The following is a 22634-nucleotide window of genomic DNA, read 5'->3' as shown; positions in this document are numbered from 1 at the left end:
AGAAACATCAATCAGGTGCCTCCTGCACACCCCCTACTGGAGATAGAGCTTGCAATCCGGGCATGTGCTCTAACTGGGAATCCAACTGGTGACCTCTTGGTTCATGGGTAGACACTCAACCATAGAGCCACACCAGCCGGGCATCAGGTATATCTTTAAAGAATAGTCTTGTAAATACATTTTACTGGATCATGGAAATGGAATCTTAGGGGGGAAAAAAAAAAAAAAAGCCTTACATCCTGATCATATTCCAGGAAAACATGAAAGTTGCGATCTTTATTGAGAACAGGGTGAGAAGAAAGCCGCTGAAGAAAGACTTCATGGGAAGATACAGTCTTCTTAAAGACAGCAAGATATTCACTAAAAGAGAAGCATACAAGACATTTAGTTGGCACCATTCAACTGGCAACTACTACCCAACCCAGTTATTACTGCTCGTGCCACTCAGTAAAATATCTGAATAAGACACATTTTGGTACAACTTTATATCTAATTCAGTAATAAGACAGTTGCCATTTTGAAATCTATGGAATGAACAAACAAAAGAGGGAAAGTGAAATTATAACTGGGGTTGATGGACCAAGTCTACAAAGACTGAAATCTACATGCAAACACTGCTGGTATTTAGCAGCCAACAGAGCATTGATTTCTTTAAAATCACAAAAAACCTTTAATTTGGCAGCTATATAGACAGCACAGAGACTAAAAAGGCTCAGAATCATAAGAAATTATACGGCACCTAAGGACAGATGAAGTTAAGGGAATAAATCTCATTTTGGTGCATTAGCATAACACAGCTGATAAATATACTATTGAGATCCTCCCCTAACTCCCAGCCTTTAAAAGCCCTCAAGATAAAAAACCCAGCACTCTCCCCCATTTCCACACACCCCCACCCCTTTCTTCCCCCTCAGGCATGCATCTATCTAAAGGTCCCAGAGAGCCCTAGCTTGTGTTTCTCAATGGTTAGAGCATAAGCCCACACACGGAAGGGTTGCAGGTTCGATCCCTAGCCATGGGTAGGCACCTGTGGGAGGCAACCAATTGAAGTCTCTTTCCCTGCCCCTCCCTTTCCACCCTCTAAAAAATATACTAAAAGGTTTCCATGAGACTTGCAACCAGGGGAGCAACTAGCAATAGCAGCTTATCCAAGGCTGACCCCTTGAACCTGTCTCCAAAGTCCCCTTCTCTCCGACTTTTCAGTGAGCCAATAGCAGCCCACCTTGGCTCACTTCTGTCACTGACCTTTATTTCTCAGTGAGCCAAAGAAGCCCTGCTAGGCTTATTTCTTTCCCTAACATTTCTAGAGCCAGAGCAGCCCCACCTAGGCTCTGGCTCTCTCCTGTTGTTTCTTCTAAGCCCTTCCTTGTTTCACTGCCCTCAGCTTTTTTTTAAAAAAAAATCCTCACTCAAGAGTAATGTTTGTTTGTTTGTTGTTTTTTGGGGGGAGGAGAGGTATGTGTCCTGACTGGAAATTGAACCCATGACCTTTTAGTGTACAGAACAATGCTCCTACCCACTGAACCACACTTGCTAGAGCACTGTCCCCCCAGCTTTAATAAACGTACTCTCAAAATCACATACACAAAAAATTACCAAGCGGATCTCAATCTAGACATTAAAGATCACTCTAAACTTTCCAACTGTGGGAACTTGAGTCTGTGTTCAGTGCTTTACCCTCATCAATGGTCATGACAGTCACTGGAATGCATGAATAATTCAGGACCTGGCGGTTTAGGAGCACTGGCCCTAGACAATATGGACTTGGTGCAGAGCATTAATGGGAAGTGCTGCAATGAGCACCTGAATTCCAATTGGTAGAAGAAGGGAGGAAGTCAAAATAAAGTGCAAGGATGGTTTCACAAGAAACTTGAATGCAAACCTCCAACTATGATACAGAATAAAAACATTTTTCTTTGAATTAAATTACAAACTAAAATAAACTTCCTGTGGACTTCTTCCAAACCTGCAATGTGGTCATCATTCAGAATGCTTCTTTGTAATAGCACTCACTGCATCTAGTTTCAACTATGTTTCCAGTAACCAAACTTCAGAGAAGCACTGCATACTATCAGCAGTTTAAAAAAATTATATATGAAAACTAGAGGCCCTGTGCACGAAATTCGTGCTTGGGGGGGGGGGGGGCTGTCCCCTCAGCCCAGCCTGCATGCACCCTCTCCAATCTGGGATCCCTCTCACAATCCAGGACTGCTGGCTCCCAACTGCTCGCCTGCCTGCCTTCCTGATTGCCCCTAACCGTTCTACCTGCCAGCCTCATAACCCCGTAACCACTGCCCTGCCAGCCTGATTGCCCCTAACTGCCCTCCGCTGCAGGCCTGGTCCCCCCCCAACTGCCCTCCGCTGCAGGCCTGGTCACCCCTAACTGCCCCCAACTGCCCTCCCTTGCAGGCCTGGTCCCTCCCAACTGCTCTCCCCTGCTGGCCATCTTGTGACAGCCATCTTGTGTCCACGTGGGGGCAGCCATGTGTTGGAGTGACGGTCAATTTGCATATTACTCTTTTATTAGATAGGACACAAAGGTTTACTTCACCACGCCAGATCAGCATTCCCTAACAAGTATGGTCTACAGAGGGGAAAACTACTCTATCCAGTGCTAGTAGCCCAAGGAAGTCAAGGTCTAAAGCTCAAGACTGCCCCACACTCTGAAAAATGCAGTTTTAGAGGACAGCACTAGTAACTACTATACTCATCCCATCAAGATTCACTTACGCTTCCAATTCTTGCTTCATCTTGGCAAATTCTTCTTTGGTCATAGACCCTTCGCCCTCCCCCAATTTCTGCATCTTCTCTCGAGGGCCATCAAAGTCAGGCTTTGTAGGAGCAGGTGGAATCTGCAGCAGAGACAGGTAACTCGTGAGCATTCTTGTCCCAGCAGTGACATTCTAGTTAGGGCCTGTGCACAGGCCACCAGTCCTGTGGTCAACCTGTTTTTCTCTTAACCTTATTCGTTTTGGCCATTTAAAAGTGTCCTCCCCAAAACTGGGCACTCACTTATTCAGTTTATCTATTATGAACAATTGGTAGGGTACAATAGTGTTTGTTTAAAATTTATATATTACAATCAGTACTAAAATAGAGCTGATGAGGAAACATCCAAGATAATAGTCTATAGCAGTGATGGCAAACCTATGACACACGTGTCAGCACTGACATACATAGCCATTTCTGATGACACGCGGCCGCTGAGGCAGCCGCATGCCGAGGATGAAACATTTGCTGCTCCTGAGGATGAAACATTTGCGAAATAATGTTTTTTCCTCAAAGTGACATACTACCCGAGTTATGCTCAGTTTTTTGGCGAAGTTTGACACACCAAGCTCAAAAGGTTGCCCATCACTGGTTTATAGACTTCAAAAAGAATTCCAGAGGACAATCAAATTTGACAGTAATGATTAGCACATACTATAGTTGGCAGGTGAAATCAGACTTTTCACAATCCATGATGATGGGTAAAAGTCTCTTTAAACAGAATGAACAGTAACGTAGAAGAAACATGCTTTGATAATTACTTCATTTTCAAAAAGGCACTTACAATAAGTCCAGCATAGTCTGCAGTTTCAGAAAGAGTGTCATGTAGCCATACAAAGTCTTCATGTTGCCTTATAACAGAAAACTCTGGGCTCTGAAACGTGGGCAGTGTGGTCTGTAAATAAAAGAGAAGTTAACTGGTAACTACCATTTATTTTAGATAAACTGGCTTGCGTTTCCTGAGCTGCACTAAGAGAAAATCCTGAATAAAATATCACAATGAGATCCACTAAAGAACAAAATGCAGCAACACACAATCTCTCCACCACTATAAAAAGCCATAGCCGCCGAGGCCAGTTTGGCTCAGTGGATACAGTGTCGGCCTGCGGACTGAAAGGTCCCAGGTTCGATTCCGGTCAAGGGCATGTGCCTTGGTTGCGGGCACATCCCCAGTGGGGGTGTGCAGGAGGCAGCTGATCGATGTTTCTCATCGATGTTTCTGGCTCTCTATCCCTCTCTCTTCCTCTCTGTAAAAAATCAATAAAATAAAATAAAATAAATTTTTAAAGAGCCATAGCCAAGATTAAACATGTTCTTTAAGGAATTCTTTTCACAAATTTCCACCTTGTAGGTCAACTCAGATATAATTATGTAGTCTTCACACTGCCTTTTGAATAACTGAGGTACGCCAATCAAGCCACCAAAGTATTAAAAAGAAAAAAAAAAGTGGGAAAGGACCTTATAGATATTTATTTGCTTTAAATCAGTTCCTGTTTCCTCCCCTGTAAAATGGAGATAAAACACCACCATAAGGTTGTTATAAAAAGACAAATCCATGTAAACCCTTTACAACAGCGCCTGGGATAGGACAAGCATTCAATACATTTTAACTACTATGAAAGGAAAAAAGGAGGCTGGAAGTGTTCCTGAAAGAACTGATACTGCTTTTGACAAATTAAAAATTTGGAAATAAGCCTGGCCGGATGACTCAGTTGGAGTCTTTTCCCTTACACCAAAAAGGCGGTGGTTTTGATTCCTGGTCAGGGTACATACGTTAGGTTTTGGGTTGAATCCCCAGTTGGGGCATGTATGGGAGGCCACCAATTGTATTTCTCCCTCACTCTCCACTCCTCTCTCTCTAAAATAAATAAAACATATATCCTTGAGTGAGGATATAAAAAAAAAATTGGAGACAGGCCTGGCCTGGTAGTCAGCTGGTTGTCTTATATGCCAAAAGCTGTGAGTTTGATCTCTGTTCAGGGCACATAGAAGAAGCAACCAATGAATGCATAAATAAGTGGAACAAATTGATGTTTCTCTTTCTCTCTCCCTTCCCTTTCTCTAAGATCAATTAAAAAAATTAAAACTTATAAAAGTTTGGCAGCAAGCCCTAGCTCATTTGGCTCAGTGGATAGAGCGTCAGCCTGTGGACTGAGGGGTCCCGGGTTCAATTCTGGTCAAGGGCACATGCCCGGGTTGTGGGTTCGATTCCCAGTAGGGGGCGGGCAGGAGGCAGCTGATCAATGATTCTCTCTCATCATTGATGTTTGCATCTCTCTCCCCCTCTCCCTTCCTCTCTGAAATCAATAAGAGAGGGACAGAGAGCTAGAAACATCGATGAGAGAGAAACATCGATCAGCCGCCTCCTGCACACCCCCCACTGGGGATGTGCCCGCAACCAAGGTACATGCCCTTGACCGGAATCGAACCCGGGACCCTTGAGTCCACAGGCCGACGCTCTATCCACTGAGCCAAACCGGCCTCGGCAATAAAAAAATATTTTTAAAAAAATTTGGCACACAAAAAAAAAAGGTTCTTTTGAATCACAAGAAATGAGTGGGGCAAGGGCCAAGAACTTGGTAAACATGGGAAAGCACTTTCCACACATGCAAATTAAAAACAAAGGTGGCCTTAGTTGGTTTGGCTCAGTGGATAGAGCGTCGGCCTGCGGACTGAAGTGTCCCAAGCTCGATTCCATTGCGGGCTCGATCCCCAGTAGGAGGTGTGCAGGAGGCAGCCGATCAGTGATTCTCACTCATCACTGATGTTTCTATCTATCTCTCCCTCTTCCTTCCTCTTTGAAATCAATAAAAAATCAAATTAAAAAACAAAGGTGGAAGATTATAGCTGTGCAGATAGATGGTTCTGCCTACTTCACTTTGCCTGATTTACTTTCCTCATAGAGCAGTATACAAGCCACATTTAATATCAGCAATGCCCTAGGGTTCCACCATAGTGGAAAACACTGCAGCAAGAACACTTTAGAGGCTCACTACAAGATGAGGGAGGTGCCCACTTAGCAGTGGTGCTACATTGCAAACAAATGGCAACCATTTCAGTTCAGGAAGTCTCTTCTCTCAGCCACTGTAAATAAAAAGGCTGCAACCCAGCACTGCTTGTATTATTGAAGCCATTCCACCACTTACCTTGGTGTGTACTGTAAACTTGACCTTATCTCTTTCACTGAGTGCATCAGGTATGTCAATCTGAAGCGAGGGATCAACATTCAAGTCCACAGATACAGATCTCAGCTGAAATACATTTTTTGGTTATTAGTTTCAAATTCATTTTAGTCCTAAAAAGTATCCTTTCAAAAATGGGAGCTAGTAATTAAAAAGCAGCTTGTACGAGATCATTTAGAGCAAAGTCAGCTGAGATAAATCTAAGTTTATTTGACACTGTAGGGAAATCTTCTCTTAAAATATATGGATGGGTACAAAGTATTCCTGTGATCTGAAAAAGCAACTATAATTTTAATATGTGCACTACTTATTTTATATCAGCATGAAAAATTCCTTTAATCAAACACCTAAAGAACTGTAATTAAGAAGGCTTGAACTAGACTGGATGAAATCATGAACTTCTAACATAAACGCCTAAACTACAAGGAATCCTCAAGTGGCATTCACCAGACCATTCATATGAAAAAAGAGACTAGGAAAACAGAACAGTTATGTGGTATGGGATCCTAGGTCAAAAGATAAGAAAAATGTGGCTCAAGAGTAGAGTTATTTAACAGGGATTGTTTCATCTAGGCACCAAGAAATGAACTGAAAAACTAACGAAGACCCTACTTAGCAGAATCTCATTGTAGCTACATGTAAGAGACAAGTGTGAGCAATGCCCTGGAAGCCAAGGCAACAGATTTTGTGAGAGTTAGGAATTCAGAGGAAAATAACACCCAACTCCATGTTTGTCGGTTTAAAAAAATTTTTGGAAGAAATGGACTGTTAGAAAAAAAAAGTGGTTAAAATGGTGTTTGTCCTGAATTTAAAGTATGATAAATTCCCTAATTCTTAAAGTAGACAAGGTGATTAATGGTCAATGTAAAGGCCTGACACAAAGGCATTAAACTGCATGAAATAAGCATCTCATGTCTTCCCACCTCCTCCCCCCAGAGATAAAGTAAAGCTGTCATAACACTCGATTATTGTACACAGGGAGAATGCCAAGTGAAGACTGGAGTTAAGAGAATGAGGGAACAGGGAATACTGAGATATTTCCCCCTAAATTTCATTTTGAATTCTTTTCTTCAAAATAAAGTTCAAGACCTAAGACTGATAAACTTTTGAAAGTAGAAAAACGGGTTCAATCGGGTATCAAAAGACTAAATATATCCACTAAAAAATGCATGACTTTTATTTCTATATCTTAGAAACTGTCAGTTACCTCCCTTTTTCCCTTAAGCACTAAGAAAAAATTTAAATTGCAAAAACCAGAGTTAGTCCTGTAATAATGGCTTTCTAATAAGAAACAAGCTTCAAGTTCTGTTACCAGAACTTGATTTAACATCAGGTATTAGTAAGATCACAATATATTTAAGTCCCTGACATTTCAACCTAAGTCAGTGATGGCGAACCTATGACACACGTGTCAGCACTGACACGCGTAGCCATTTCTGCGGCCGCATGCCGAGGATGAAACATTTGCGAAATGTTTTTTCCTCAAAGTGACACACTACCCGAGTTATGCTCAGTTTTTTGGCGAAGTTTGACACACCAAGCTCAAAAGGTTGCCCATCACTGACCTAAGTACTTCTCCCAAATTAATTCCTGATGACTCCTATGAAATATTTGCTTATTTTGACTTAATTTTCCTATGTCCATTTATGAGATCTCTACAAACAAAGATAAGACTCAAGGTCAGGGGACTCTAACTGTGACTCTCCTGACATATTTCTGATAAAAGCTTCCTTCCTTCCGATAACTTACCACTGGGCAAATGCAGAATTCAAAAGACCTCAAATATACACTAAAATTTGACTGCAGAGAATACTGAATACCCACCTAATCTTATGTTTGTATCTGTCAATCAGAACAGGAACAAAGTGGGCAGGTGGTAAAAGGGCCAACAGACATTGGTAGAAAGATGGGGCAGGTTTAAGGTACATTTCCCTGAGCTCAGCAACAACTGTGATGCTTCCTGAGATTCCATTTCCTAAAGAAGTCTCAAATCCTGGTTTCTAGGCATCTCTCAATTTCTAAACATGCTGACAATTCCATTTTAACTCACTATAAGACAAACAAACTTAATGAGCCTGTGATCTCCACATGGACTAGCTTTGGAATTAGGAATTGAAAGACCCAAGGTGAATGTGATAGAGAAATAGTTTAAGCATCACAGTCAAAGCTAAAATGAACTTCACCAGCTGCTTTTATCCCACTGAACAATTATCTTCAGGTTTCACCTCTTCCCATAACTCTAACCATATAGTTAATAGCCTAGATTATTTACTATATTACTATCTTCCTTTCTTGTTACCATAGGAATATGGTTTTTGGTTTGTTTGTTTTTGGTATGAGTGCGATGAAGAAACACATAGCCTATAGTACAGCATACAACCCGCCAGAAAATGAAGCAAATAAATCAATAAAAAAATAAAAAGTTGTGAAATGCTTAAAACTTCTAAGTCAGCACAGAATCCTTACTCCGGAAGCATCAAGTATGATTAAAAGTTCAGCATTCTTTCTCCTGCTTAGTCAACAAAAACCAAACCCCATAGCCTTCCGCCACAGTACTTGCTAAATAAATCAGCAGGATGTAGAGTATAAGAACTGGGTTGTACCCCATTCACACAGCTCTATCCCCTACCCTAAATAAGCATCCAGAGTACTGCTCTGCACTGGTGGCCAATACCAAGTTGGGCTACTGATGTCAAAATGCCAAGAATGGCTGTTTAAATCAATGGAGAAAGGCAGGCTTTAGAACCAAGTCAGGTTACTTTTTCAATTTCCCAGTTCCCTTAGGTCACTTGAGAATCAAATTTAAAACACATATTCTCAAACAATGGAATATAAGTTTTAAAAGTGACTTTCTTTTGTATATTTCTATAGAAACCATTGCATGATATACCCAAAAGTTTTAGATGCAGTTTCAGCCCCCAATGTACTTTCCTACCAGATTAATCCTTATAGTAAGGATTACAATGATCTTGTGACAAGAAAAAGAGGAGGGGGGCGGGGGTGGAAGGGGAGGGGGAGATAAACAACACTGCTTTATTTAGAAAGCAAAATTTTAACTGTTTTAAAAACTCTAAATGCTTGGTAAGAGCCTGAAAAGGAGAAAAACTGATACAGAATCCATATGCACTTCCTCACCCATTCATTAGCCAACCCAGCTGGGGAACATGATACTGGCTGCAGGACAACTCTGCAGACTTTTGAGCTAAAGACCACTTTTGGTCCAAATCTCACTTTCATGACTCTCTTTGGTGCAAGACTTACCACCATCTACAAAGCTCCCTCTTCAAAAGATTTAATGGCTCACAGATGGCAAAGGGCAGCTATGTGATTGGACAACATGGAAGGCTAGATTCTGAAATTCAGAACCTACAAGGGAGAACAGAGAAGATATATACAGCAGATACATATATTACTGTTAGTGTTTCAACTCACAGGAAAGAAGTGCTCTATAAGAAATTCTAATGCCATATCCTTCTACAAATCCCTCTTTATGGTTCCAAGTACTGGTACTCCAACTTTTTGTTACCATTTTCTTCCAAAACCTGTCTATCTGTTCTATCCCAGCTTTTCCTTATGGCACTGGTGCATGAAAACAACTGAACTGACTATAAGCAATGAGCTCTGCTTTTAAACCTATTTGTTTTTCATTTCCTGCCCCTTCTCCCCAACCTACAATTGGTTCTTCCCTTCATGTAACTTGGGTCTACCAGTATCAATCATAACAGAACCAGTTTTCTAGATCTCAGTATACTAATATAGATAAAAGTTATGGAAGTTAGCCATAAGCTTAAAAAAAAACTAGATAAAGGGCCACAGCAAGTGATCAGATTTCCACCACTCATCTTGGTGAGATGGGCCCGAGAGGGACCCATCCCTGCTGACACCAACCATTCTTACGGGTAGTCCACCAACACACAAGCTGTCCGTGGTAGAACACCACAGACTGCAGGGCATTTGGAGGCTACTGAACCCTGAGTTCCTAGAACAGGAACCAAGGCTTGGAAGAAGGTCAGTGCAGCGTACTCAGCGAATGGATAAACTCAATCATCATTTCACAAGGCTGCAAAGCCCATGAACTAGTCAAATCCCAACATGGAACCAGAAAGATTAAGTTGAATTATTTACTTAACATTCATTTTGAGAAATCTATCTTATTACTAGATACCTGGATTATTTTCAAATGAGCTCACAAAATGAAAGGGTTCAACTATATGATCTAAGGATCTCTAGCACAGAAATTCTACTGGAAATCAACACAGTGGTGCTACGGAGGAAGCAACTGAACAAACAAAAAATTAATTTTCTTCCATTCAAAGCTAAAGCCCTTTACCTACTACCCAATTCTATCAAGGCTCCCTCCCCAAAGCTCCTTGGTATATCAAGTCCACAGCCCTCTGCTACAAACCTGACATGTCACACACTACACATGCCGATGAGAGTATTTTTAAGAACATCCATTGCCTGACCTTTATGATCAAACCAAGATGAATGGAAATAGGTTTAATACACAAATTTACCTTCATCACCACCAAAGATTATTCAGCAACACAAGAGAGCTATCTGAGCTTAAGCTTTTATAAGTTTGAGGCACAAATGGCAGCACGGGGAGAAGAGAAGGCTGCCTGCTTCCTGAGGAGATTCCCTCTGCTTTGAGTCAAAGGTACCACACATTTCCCAAGTCATTTAGATGTAAATATTCCAATGCCTCATTTCATCACTCTCCAGAGGCTTTGTACTGCTCTTCAAGAAATATAAAGTGAAAGCCCAAGAAGTTGGCTTCTGCATTTGTACTCACCATTAACAATGACTAAAGTGAAGTTAGAGACCTGCCCCTCAAAAACAAGTAAACTATACTCTTCGAGCAGAAAATGCATACCACAAGCAGCTATTCTGAGAAAATTACACTTTTCTCTCCAGACCACATAGTAGTGCCTGAAAAAGTTACAACAAATTTGTAAAAGGGAAGGAAGGAGGGGGAGTCAAGCCAATGATCCCATATCTGAACTGAGGAAGTGCAGTCCTCCTCCGCGCCTCCAACTGCACTTACACTCACCTCCCTCCTAGCTTTTGCCTTTGGGTTTGAAACAGTTGATGAATTTCATGTCCCTTTTAGAAGGGCGCTCTCTTAAGAGTAACTCAGTGGCCAATTAGAAAATAAACAGATGTTGGAGGTGAAGCTTTTTAGAAAGCTCTATCATGCAGAAAAACTTCCCATTTATACTTGTAAAAAGTTTGCCACACGCATGAGACAAGATGTCCTCCGGCAGCCATCTTCCTTCGCTGCTTCTAAAAGGCAGAACTTACGATGCTGAGCTGTCCTCAAATTGGGTTCGGTAAAGGGTTGTTTCCCTAACTACCACCTAACTTCACTGCATGCACTTTCACCAATGGCTATGGCTATCTCAAGGGTACTAACCTACAGAAATATTTTTGCCTCATTTCCTCAAACCAGGCCCTGACAATAGAGAGCAAAATGTTTTTAAGATTTTAAACTAAGTTCTACCCTGCAGCGTATTTGTTAGTGAACTTCAATTCTAGTCCACATGTTTTGAGTGCTGTAGCATCAGAGCTTCAGGTTTCCACTATACAAAGTAGGCACTAAATTTCAACATAAACACACAGCTGCCTCTTTGCAATCCTAAATTGCCCCCAGAACCCACTGAAGAAAACCTTCTACCAACTTTTGATAAGGTTCCTCAATATTGGGGTGGGGGAAGCTAATTCCCCAAAGTCAACGCTATAGCATGTATTTTCTTATAAGTTATCAATCATAGATCTGCAAAAAAATGTAAAAACTGGCACACTGAAGATCGGCCTCTGTAACACAACCTTCACCCACTCATATACATCATTTTTGAAAGGAAAGTTTAAACCAGTGATTCCCACCCAAGGAACATTTAACAATGGCTGCATATATTTTCGACTATCACTATGGAGGAAAAGGTGCTACTGTCACCCAGAAGCCTGGTATACTGCTTAAACACCCTACAATGCAAAAGACAATTCCCCACAACAAAAGATTATCAAGCCCAAAATGTCAATAATGCTCAGGCTGTAAAACCCTGATTTAAACTCAAGCTCTACATCAGATGTTGGTTATTTACCAAGTCTCACACCAAATGAGAATGTAGATCCCAGGACCTAGAAAACTGTGAAATAGTCTCCCCCTTGGCCATTTCTTCCTACAGCCCAAAAAATGTGAGATCATAGGCATCTTAAGACACTGTGTACAAGTTACTGATCCAGAACTAAGATTTAGGCAGTTTGGTAAGTCCTACACTTCCAGAGTTTAGAAAAGAAAAACAAAGTAAAGCCATTAAATGTAACAAAGTCCACAAAAATTAATAATTTTGAAACTCGTAGTAGTTGTCAAAGTTTAGTACTGTTCCTACACTAACAAACTTTAGGACATTTTTCCACTCAAGCTGGGAGCCAAGTGTCCCTAGAGACAATTTCCACACCAGTTAACAAAAAACTGCAAACCAGAGCAGCATAAACGTTAACTCTTTGACTCTCTGAGGAGACACATCCACCAGGCTGGGAATGGCTACCATCTAGTCCTTGCAAAATTTTTCCTACATGCTAAACTTACTTCAGTCTATTAGCAATTTAAGAATCATTAAAAAAAAAAAAGTCTTGGTAGGCAATCAGGATCCATACTCGATTTGCAGTGGGTTTACTGGAATATTGAAGAGATTCATCACCACAGATGGATACACACTGAATCTGGGAGTGGGAACCTAACCATAACGCCAGCTATTTAAGTGGCTTTTTGGCAAACAGAAGGCCTAGAGAACCTATAAGGTGCAAAATGACTAGAGACCAGGGTACCTTATTTTATGGGAACGAGGTTCTGTGTAATTTCCCCCCTACCCACTAAAAACTCCAGACACCCGAGAACGTCCATGTAGCAGGGACGGTGGCACAGTACTAGTTAACTATAAAGGTGGAGCCCACTGGTGTTAATGCGTTATCCTATTTTTCTGAATTTAAAGATCAAAATACAATCTTTTCCATCAGTAGAGAAAACCATGCAACTCTTCCCTTAAACTGCTTTTTGGGAGACAAATCTCAACACCTTCACCAAATGAAAGTGTCAGGCTACCAGATACAGAACAATATTCCTTTCAGTTTTGCTAAAGTAGCGAAGAGTTCCTTTAAGAGTCTTCAAAATCCGCCGAAACCGGTTTGGCTCAGTGGGTAGAGCGTCGGCCTGCGGACTCAAGGGTCCCAGGTTCGATTCCGGTCAAGGGCATGTACCTTGGTTGCGGGCACATCCCCAGTAGGGGGTGTGCAAGAGGCATCTGATCGATGTTTCTCTCTCATCGATGTTTCTAACTCTCTATCCCTCTCTCTTCCTCTCTGTAAAAAATCAATAAAATATATTTTTTTTAAAAAAAGTCTTCAAAATCCTCAAGAATCACCTATTTGATTCCCAGTCAGGGATGTCCGTGAACGGCTTGCGGGGCCCTGGCTATGGGTTGAGCAGTCTTCCCATGGACCAAAAGGACGCTGGTTCCATTCACCAAAGGGGGCGCGAAGGCAGCTGATAAAGTTTCTCCCTTCCTCTCTACGAGTATAAAAAACGTCCTTTAAGTTAACAGTAAAAACCACCTATAGATACACAGCACAGGACGAAAATTAGATCAGGAAGCAAAATGAAGCCACGTGTTAGGGCAATAATTGTAGTAAGTTTTATTATTTCCTTATTTCTTAATAAAAAGATAGAAGGAAAATAATTCTACATAATCCTTTTCCTGTAGCCACTACGGGGGGCAGAGGGCGGGGGTGAGCTAGCCTTCATAATCCTCCAATTTTGCTGGAGGATTAGAATGATGGGCATTTTAAATTCCAGCTACCATATACCATACTAACAAATAGGAAGGCCTGGTGAAGCGGTAGAGCACCTTTAAACAGCTGTCTAATGTTTTAGACTCTAAAACACTCTGGGTCAAGGAAGAAGTGTGCGTATATCAAATTGCTATCAAAATTCCTATTCAGCATCTAAACTTCTAGAAAGAAATCTACCTTTGGAATGTTCTAGTAAGAATCGTAGTCTCAAGTTCCCACTTTCAGTTTTAGTAAAAAGAACAAGTTACTTCTTTCAACTTTCAAGTAAAAATACTCCAACGAAGACTTTACTACCCTCGTCACCAAGTTGCACTTCAGTAACTAATACAGCAGTGATACCCTCGTGGGAACAATTTGGTACTTACTGAATGAGAGTCTCTCCAAAGAGGGCTAACATAGACGTAACATTTTAAGATGCCTTCCAGGTTAAATCTAAGAGTGCTTTATATTCCCCCCTCCCTTTCTGTCAGAAAAACTTTTGTTAACGATTCTGCACATAACGTTGTGGTTCATACCAACTTATACTAATCCATATGTAAAGGGACAAGAAAAGAGTAGAGGCTTGTTTCTAAATCTTTTAATTAGCTATGGCTAACTAATTTTACTGCACCAGTTACCTACTAGACCTCAAGATTTAAGCGGCAAGGAGGTAATTTACATAAACACCCAAGTTTTTTTTAAAAAAAAAAACAAAAAACCGAGTTCAACGACTACTTGAGCACCTACTAAAAACTACAGAACTCCCGCAGCGACGCCTTTAACGTTCATAAAGTTATAAGGTACAGGCTTCAGATTCCTGCTTGATGAAATTTCCTCAGTATTTAGGCCAAAAAAGAGTTTTACCGGGGGGGGGGGGGGGGGGCGCAGTTTGAAGGCAACTAAACCAAACTGTCGTTTGTTGCATGTTAAGTGGATTTCACGTTCCCCCTCCAGTCTTCGTGAAGCCAAGATCCGTTTTAAAACTCTTTTCACGTAAGAACACATCCTCGGGTCTCCAGAAGCTCGCCGCGCCCGCTCGGCACCGGACACCGGGCCGCGGGGAACAGTACCCCGTCTGTTCTCAGCCGCGGGAAGAACAAAGGGCGCTCGGGGCCCGGCAGGTGCGTCCCTCGTGGGCACGCGAGCAGCCCCAAAGTCCCCCTGCGACGAGGAAAGAAATGTGGGGCCCCGAGAGGTCGGCGGGCCTCCCGCCTGGCGCCTGAACGTGTAAGGCCTCACCTTGCTTCGGTCCTCGTCCTGCTGCTGCAGCACCTCGGGAACCGCGGCCATGGCGACGCGGGTCTCGAGCGCGGGCTGCCGGGCTGTGCGAGGAAAGAAGAGGCTGGGCCGCCGCCGCCGCTGCCGGGGCGCCTAGAGGGGCGGCCGCGGCCCCGCCTCCGCTAGCCTCCCTGCCCCACGGCGGCAGGAGGCCTCGAGACTCCGCCACCATCCCAGAAGCCCCAGGAAAGGCGAGCGGCACGCCACGTGCTCCCCCACAGCTGCCTCCCCCGTCCATCTTGGAGCCGGGCAAAGAAGCTACGCGGGGCCTACCCTCGCTCCGGGCCACGCGGGAGCCGCAGACCACAGGGCAGCGAGAGGGACGCGAAGCCAGAAACACTCCCCGCTAGGCGCGTCTCAAGGAAGAGCGTGCTGTCGTGCGGCGAAATTTATTACTTAGCCAGGGTCCAAGATGGCCGCGAGCTGTGACGTAAGCGAGATCTCGTGAGAGCGAAAGGGCGCGATTTGGAGGCGCCCGCGCATCTGCCAGCGCCCGCGCATCCGCCGGCGGGGCGGGACTCTCCGAGAATCGCGTGAGTGTCTATGGAGGTGAACCAAGGGCTAGGGGCGGGGCGTGCGCGCCGCAGTGCGCAGTGCATGCTGGGACCGCCTTGGCTGGGCGGAAGCCTGATTCGAGACCAAAGCGCGGGAACGAGGAGAATACGCGTCCGAAGAGGTTGTTAGCTACGTGGGAGTTAAGCGAAGGGTGGTGGCCGCTGAGGTACCTACCCTTGCCCTGGGCTAGGCTTCTACTTAAGCCGTCTCTTCCCTAGTCCTGACTCTCACCGTTAGGGCCACTGCATTCTGACCGCCAACATGGTTCTGTTGTAGGCGGCTGTTACGGCACCAGGAGTCTGACCCCTGGGGTCAGACCGACCGTCCCTCAGCAACCTGGGTACTTGGATTCTGTTCAGAAAGAATTCGGAGCCAAGACCCAAACTGGAAGAGAATAGTTATTTGGTAAATCACAGAGGTCGGAAAAGTAGTTGGTAGAAGAGATGGTCAGAGGGAATTTGTTACGGAGGAAAAGGAAGGGCCTTGGTCCCTAGCCGGTTTTGCTCGGCGGATAGAGCATTGGCCTGCGGTCGTCCCGGTTGGATTCTGGTCCAGGGCAGTACCTCCATTGCTGGCTCCTCCCGGACCGAGCCCTGATTGGGGCTTAGGCAGGAGTCAACCAACCTCACATCGTCTTTCTCTCTCTTCCACTCACCCTAAAAATGGAAAAATATCCTCGGGTGAGGATCAACGAAACAAAACCAAAAAAAAAAAAAAAAAGGAAGGGCCCTTGGAGCTTGGAAGTGAGGGAACTAATGGCAAGGTGCCTGGGGGGAGGGGGGGATAAGGACTTCCTGGAGGGGGAACACATTGGGTCCTCCTAATGGTTTTAAGGTGGAGATTTTAGGGGAAGACCTCAATAGAATATTCATCAGTTTTCTAGGTGTGTCCTTTCAGGGTTGTGGTCTTCACTGGTTGATTGGCCAGCCCCACGGTAGGGGTCCTTATGCAGTGCAGCTGGTCCTGAGGGTGTGGGGGAGAGGTCGCTGGTCTGGTTTTGCTGCTTTTCTGGACCTGGAGCTGAAATACAATTGAGGCATAGATGTTATCTCTAGGGAGGAAAGGTCAGAGAGGTCAAAACCACTTGACCAGCTTTTTGCTAGGGGAAGGAAAGTCACCCTGGGGGGCGAGTGACTGTCCCTTACTGTAGGTACCTGGGGTTTCCCACCCTGGTGACCTGTACCTGACCAATCGTCCTTGCTCTGGTCATGTCTGTCTGAACTGCCTACTACCGGGGAGGCTGACTTATGGGGATCACAGTGGTGCTCCCTGCTGACTGCCCAGCTTACCAGCTGGGACCTGACTTGACCTTCAGAAGCTTGATTTCCACTTCGGTAAAAAGGTGGAAGTAGTACCCACCTTACAGGGTGTGAGGTTTGATGAGAAATCTCCACACAGAATACTTAGCAAAGAATCTGATATTTAAGGATCCGTGGTTAATTGTTAACTGTGACTCCTGGCTATTACAGGATGGATTCTAGAGTTGTTTTTTCCTCTAGTCTCACACTCCTCCCTCAGTTCCTAGGCATCACATTTCTTCAGATAGAATATTGGGGACGTCTTGCCCAAGCTGCTATTTCGAATTTAGTAGGTGCTGGTCCTTCGGGTATTGATAAGGGCCTTTCTTTGGAAATAGCTGTGTCCGAGCATGTTGCAAAAGCTTATTGAATAGGCTTTTAAATGTGCAATATCATACTGATGCCGCTTTCACATTGATAATTAAAATAATTTAACACATTTGGCACCTAACACCACTTTTCTCTTTAATAGGAATGCAAAAACTAAAAAGACCCTCCACATTGCAAGGAGACTAGAGGGAAGTGAAAAGTCTAAAGATGAAGGCATTTCAGACCATCTGCAGGCAGCTTAAAAGTTCAAAGGGATTTTCTGTAGAACTATCCCCACATATGGGTTTCTCCACTTCCTCTTATTCATGTGGCCGGAAGAAAAAAGTGAACCCTTATGAAGAGGTGAACCAAGAAAAGTACTCTGATTTAGTACAGTCTGTCTTGTCATTCAGAGGCCCTGCTCAGACTCCAGAATCATTGTTCGAGGAAGATTCTTTACTCTATGGACCTGTGAGTAAGTGTAAGCCCCCAAAGCAAGATGAGGAAGCAAGAGTTCCAGGAAACTGGTTTCCTCTCTTCAATCCACAGAGAAGCTTAAAGCCAAATGCAACAGGTGGTGCAACAATTCCTTTGAAAATCCCTTTGCAAAGGAATAAGATACCAAGTGTGACCCGGGTCCTTCAGCAGACCATGACATCAGAACAGATTTTCTATTTGGAGAGGTGGAAACAGCGGATGATTCTGGAACTGGGAGAGGATGGCTTTGCAGAATATACTTCAAGTAATTTTCTTAATCCTGGTTCTATATTGTTACTATGTTTTCTAGAATATACAGCACTAGTGTCATTCTTTTAAGGTGTTTTTTTTTTTAATCTTAACTAGTAAGAAATTACTTTCAGATAATAATTAGCTTTAAATAGCACTGTGTGTTTAACTCACTTAATCCTCATGACAACTCTATAAAGCATAAATACTATTGTCCCCATTTCACAAATCAAACAAGCGTAGAGATCAAGTATTTTGACTAAATGATGTATAAAATTTATTTATTTTATAAGCTACAAACTTAAGTATTAGAATTGCCTGTTTTCTTTGATTATGGAAGAAAATCACCTGATAATGGAATTCTAGTTGTTTGCTAGGCATTCTGTTCAGAATCTAGTAAATACCCCTTGTTCTACTTATCAAGGTAGACTGACAAGCCAGACTAATGAAATTAAAACAGTAAGCCAGAACACATCATCTGTATTTAGATCTTGGTAAATTGAGATAATCAGATGCTCTTGATTAGGAACTGAGAATAAATAAACTTTAGCCGGCTGGTCCGAGTGCAGTGGTGTCTTACAACTAATTGATCACAGCCAGTTACAGATTTCTTTGTTCCTTCTCCACTCCCACTGCTTCACTTGACTAGCCTTAAAAAAAAATAAATAAATAAACTTTAGCCTTCAACTCCTAACTTACTAGACAAGTGAAAAGAATAACTTCCTTTAAACAAGATTCCATTCAAAAGCAAGATAAAAAGGAAAGACCATTGCACAGGTGAATTAACTGATCTCATCAGGACTGGGTAGTTATCTTTTCTTAAAGCTAGGTTTTACATTGATCATTCCTTAGACCAGCAGTCACCAACCTTTCGGACCTCACTGACCACCAGTGGTCTGCGGACCTCCGGTTGCCAACCACTGCCTTAGACTATGCTTCTGAGAGAGCAGTGTATCTACCCCAAGTGGTGGTACACAAGCACTTTTTTAAGAGTAATGCAGTTATTTTGAAGCATCTTAGAAAAAAACATGCATGTGTGCACACATGTTAAACAAGTAGTTACATGTGTTTTAAAGAAAATTCAGTAAATCTTGTGTAATTTTTAATTTAATACAGAGTTTTTTAGAGTACTTGTTTTTTAGTACTAGTTTGGTTTGTTTTTCCTTTTCCCTTGATTTTTTTTTTTTTTTAGACTTATTTTTACAAGGGAAACAGTTCCATGAAGCCTTGGAAAGCATACTTTCACCCCAGGGGAACTTAAAAGAGGGATATGAAAACCGTGAGTCTGGCTACATCGAAAGCATCCAGCATATTCTGAAAGATGTCAGTGGAGTTCAAGCTCTTGAAAGTGCTGTTCAACATGAGACCTTAAAGTATGTAGGTCTGCTGGACTGTGTGGCTGAGTATCAGTAAGTATTAGATTGTTTTTATGAAAGTATGTAGGTGAATTAATGCAGGGTGGGACAGATGCTGCCTACTCCTACTTCAAGGTACAGCCTCTGTTAAGTTAAAACCTGTGTGCTAGGTAAAAATTGGGTAAGGATGGATACAGAGGGAAGAGCCACATAATCCTTGTAAATCTCTTTTCCAAAATCAAAATGTTTGGTGGAGAAAAGATAACATTTTTTTCTCTTTATTTTTTTTGAAGATAACTTCTTAATATCCCTAGGATGGCCTGTTTTCCAGCATGTTCTCCTACCCTCCCCCCAAGCCAGGTACCAGCCATGAGATCAAATTTGATTCCTGGATTTTCTTTCCTGTTCCCCTAAAAATAGCATCTTGATCTGTTAGCCACGCCAGTGGGCTTAAAAAAAAAAAAAAAAAAGTGGCAGGATTTTTTTTAATATATATTTTTATTGATTTCAGAGAGGAAGGGAGTGGGAAAGAGAGATAAAAACATCAATGATGAGCCGAAACCCGTTTGGCTCAGTGGATAGAGCATCAGCCTTCGGACTGAAAGGTCCTCGATTCCGGTCAAGGGCATGTACCTTGGTTGCAAGCACATCCCCAGTAGGGGGTGTGCAGGAGGCAGCTGATCGATGTTTCTCTCTCATCTATGTTTCTAGCTCTCTATCCCTCTCCCTTTCTCTCTGTAAAAAATATTTTAAAATATATATATATATATATATAAAATATATTTAAAAAAAAAAACATCAGTGATGAGAGAGAATCATTTATCAGCTGCCTCCTGCACTCCCCTACTGGGGATGGAGCCCGAAACCCAGGCCTGTGCCCTTGACTGGAATCGAACCCAGGACCCTTCAATCCGCAGGCTGACGCTCTATCCACTGAGCCAAATCGACTAGGACAGGACTTTTTTTTTTTTAATTGATTTCAGAGAGGAAGGGAGAGAGATAGAAACATCTATGATGAGAACCATTGATTGGCTGCCTCCTGCAGGCCCCCTGGGGGGGTGGGTATTGAGTTCGTAACCCAGGCATGTGCCCTTTGTCTGAATTGAACCTGGGACTCTTTAGTCTGCAGGTCAATACTCTATCCACTGAGCCAAACTGTCTAGGGCCAGGATTTTTTTTTTAAGTGTTAATGGATTTGAACCCCAGCCTTGGTTTTTGAGCAAGAGAATTTCTAAAGCTCCAGGATGTTTAGTCTTTTATGATGAGGACTTTGCTACTGGTCTGTGGTGGTTCATTCTGATAGACATTTGAAGCAAAATCAACTAAGGTAATAATAGGTGTAGCTTCAATTCCCCTGTCACTTGTTAAAGGAAAGGAGGCCTTGGAGGTTCCAAGGCATTTTGAGAGTGTATAGAAACTTGAACTGTGAAAAAGTTGTTTCCCAGCACTCCCACGTGGGCCTGCACCTGTAGATCTCACCGGTGCAATTTAGGAAACATTTTCATCAAACTCCTGACAGGCTCATTTACTGAATAAAGGGCTCAAAGCAAAGAGAATGTCAGATCTTTCTAATCCTAAGAGGTAAAGCTCAGCTTTTTGGCAAGTGGAGAATAGAAGCAACAATCATTGGTTGACAAGTAGTAAATTATACATAAGAGGGTTAACTTAATAGAGTTTTTTAGTTTTAACTATTACATACAAAGACTTTTATTTGGTTTCTCTTTAGAGGCAACCTGTGTGTGATTGATTGGAAAACATCGGAAAAACCAAAACCTCTTATCCGAAATACATTTGACAATCCGCTGCAGGTTGTGGCGTACATGGGTGCCATAAACCATGATGCCAACTATAGCTTTCAGGTCAGGACACTGAGCCTCTGCTTAAAGCAACACTTGTTTAAAGCTATTTAACTCATTATGGTTCTTATTCTGTTTGTAGCCCGATGCTTGCTTTGTTCCTTGTCTCTCTGCCACTTTAAAAAGCACTTTTCCCCTTCTGCGGCTTTTTTCTGTTGTTGTTAATAGTTCTTTAATGATGACAGTCCATTCTTCAATGTGTTATCTGTCATCTTTGTGTTCTTGTGTATCCTGGTGCAGTCTTTCATCAGCCCATCTTAGAAGTTGAGTTAGCAGATGTTACTATAGATTGTTTTGTTCTGAGTTTGCCCTGGAGTAAGAAGGAAATTAACCTAAGCTCTCTCATCCTACTGTGTTTCTTCTAGGTTCAGTGTGGTTTAATTGTGGTGGCCTACAAAGATGGATCCCCTGCCCACCCACATTTCATGGACACAGAGCTGTGTTCCCAATACTGGGCAAAGTGGCTTCTTCGACTAGAAGAATATACAAAAAAGGAAAAGAACCAGAATATTCAAAAACCAGATTAGGGGCAGGATGCTATTTGGAAACATTCAGCACTTTATCACAGTTTGGGAAAATATATTGCTGTTTACTGTGACCTAAGATGGAGGTCCCACAGGATGTGAGAGCTGGCGTTAACACAAAGCAGAAGTATTAATTTGTTAAAATTTATTGCAATAAAAAAGAAAAAGACTGAAAAGCCAGAAAAGTTTAGATATAAAAAAACTGGACTTTAGCATACAAAAGATCAGCCATGCTACCTCTGACTATGATTTACTTGAAAAAAGGTCAAACAGGATTGGCACAGTGTTGGTGGCTCTTGGACCCCATGGGACTTCTCTGTGTCCTGGGCAGGCTGCCCAATCTTTAAACTAAAATTGGAGGGCAATGAGGCTTGGTGTGCCAAGCATTTCCCCAGGGTTACACGAGAAGGGAAGGGGCCATATCAGTCCCAGGGTGTGTGGAGGAGGAACTCACATCAGCCAACTACTGCCAACACAGTTTCTTAGAACTTGTTTTATATATTGGGGTTCTCTATATATTTCTTTGGGAAAGAAAATTTCCATTTAACATTTTTGAAAAAGAAATATGTGACTCCTTAGCCTTGAATAAATGTTGCGCTGGGGAAAGATGGAGCATATTCACCATATCATTGGCATACCACCAAATAACCCCGAGAAGTAATTGTAGATATTTTAGTTATATTCTGCTTTGAGTAATTGAATCATGTCCATAGAGAAAATGTATCATTTGTGGAATTTTTTTAGCTATGGGAAACAATATATTTTTGGGGGGTGTTTGATAAGTAATAAAAACTATTAGTTGTCACTGGGTTTGGGAAACAAGTAAATCCCCACGATAGCCGTGGGGGATGGGTCCCTATTTTATGAAGTGGGTTTAAGTTACAGTTACTGTTTTAAAATCATAGGATGCTACAATTTGTTTCTTTCATTAGCCATAATTATAAATAAAATA

At 42.4% G+C, this 22634-nt stretch overlaps 2 protein-coding genes across 7 annotated transcripts in view; one reads left to right on the top strand and one right to left on the bottom strand.

Moving 5' to 3' along the window:
* The window catches only part of SNX5 (sorting nexin 5), a 27847-nt gene extending 12376 nt beyond the window's left edge, over positions 1–15471 (bottom strand). The window contains exons 1-6 of one of the 3 annotated variants that reach the window (XM_079784748.1): positions 15333–15471; positions 15021–15103; positions 5916–6020; positions 3554–3664; positions 2731–2852; positions 237–360 (exon numbers count right to left, since the gene is read on the bottom strand). In XM_079784748.1, the coding sequence (XP_079640874.1) occupies positions 237–360; positions 2731–2852; positions 3554–3664; positions 5916–6020; positions 15021–15071 (513 nt within the window). In that variant the 5' untranslated portion in view covers positions 15072–15103; positions 15333–15471. Of the gene's footprint in view, positions 1–236; positions 361–2730; positions 2853–3553; positions 3665–5915; positions 6021–9212; positions 9680–9848; positions 10070–15020; positions 15104–15332 lie in introns of those variants that run through there. The other 2 variants (XM_079784750.1, XM_079784749.1) reach the window with 2 other exon arrangements.
* Positions 15461–22634, top strand: MGME1 (mitochondrial genome maintenance exonuclease 1). Of its 4 annotated transcripts, none has more exons than XM_079784754.1 (5): positions 15461–15592; positions 17385–17963; positions 19140–19356; positions 21029–21161; positions 21524–22634. In XM_079784754.1, exons 2-5 carry the CDS (start codon positions 17450–17452, stop codon positions 21683–21685), a joined length of 1026 nt encoding a protein of 341 aa, XP_079640880.1. In that variant the 5' UTR covers positions 15461–15592; positions 17385–17449; the 3' UTR covers positions 21686–22634. The 4 variants fall into 4 exon arrangements, with proteins under 4 accessions (XP_079640880.1, XP_079640879.1, XP_079640878.1 ...); XM_079784753.1 differs by lacking the exon at positions 15461–15592 and adding an exon at positions 15658–15735; XM_079784752.1 differs by lacking the exon at positions 15461–15592 and adding an exon at positions 15686–15780.

Source organism: Cnephaeus nilssonii, assembly GCF_951640355.1.
Source record: "Cnephaeus nilssonii genome assembly, chromosome: 11".
Lineage (NCBI taxonomy): Eukaryota > Metazoa > Chordata > Mammalia > Chiroptera > Vespertilionidae > Cnephaeus > Cnephaeus nilssonii.
The sequence above is the reverse complement of the archived record's forward strand: the minus strand, read 5'-3'. Positions and strand labels throughout refer to the sequence as shown.

Coding starts and splice junctions, on each gene's coding strand:
- MGME1 (XM_079784754.1), top strand. CDS start 17,450: ATGAAGGCATTTCAGACCATCTGCAGGCAGCTTAAAAGTTCAAAGGGA. Junction 17,964..19,139: donor CTTTGCAGAATATACTTCAA/GTAATTTTCTTA, acceptor TTTTTTTTTTAG/ACTTATTTTTACAAGGGAAA. Junction 19,357..21,028: donor GACTGTGTGGCTGAGTATCA/GTAAGTATTAGA, acceptor GTTTCTCTTTAG/AGGCAACCTGTGTGTGATTG.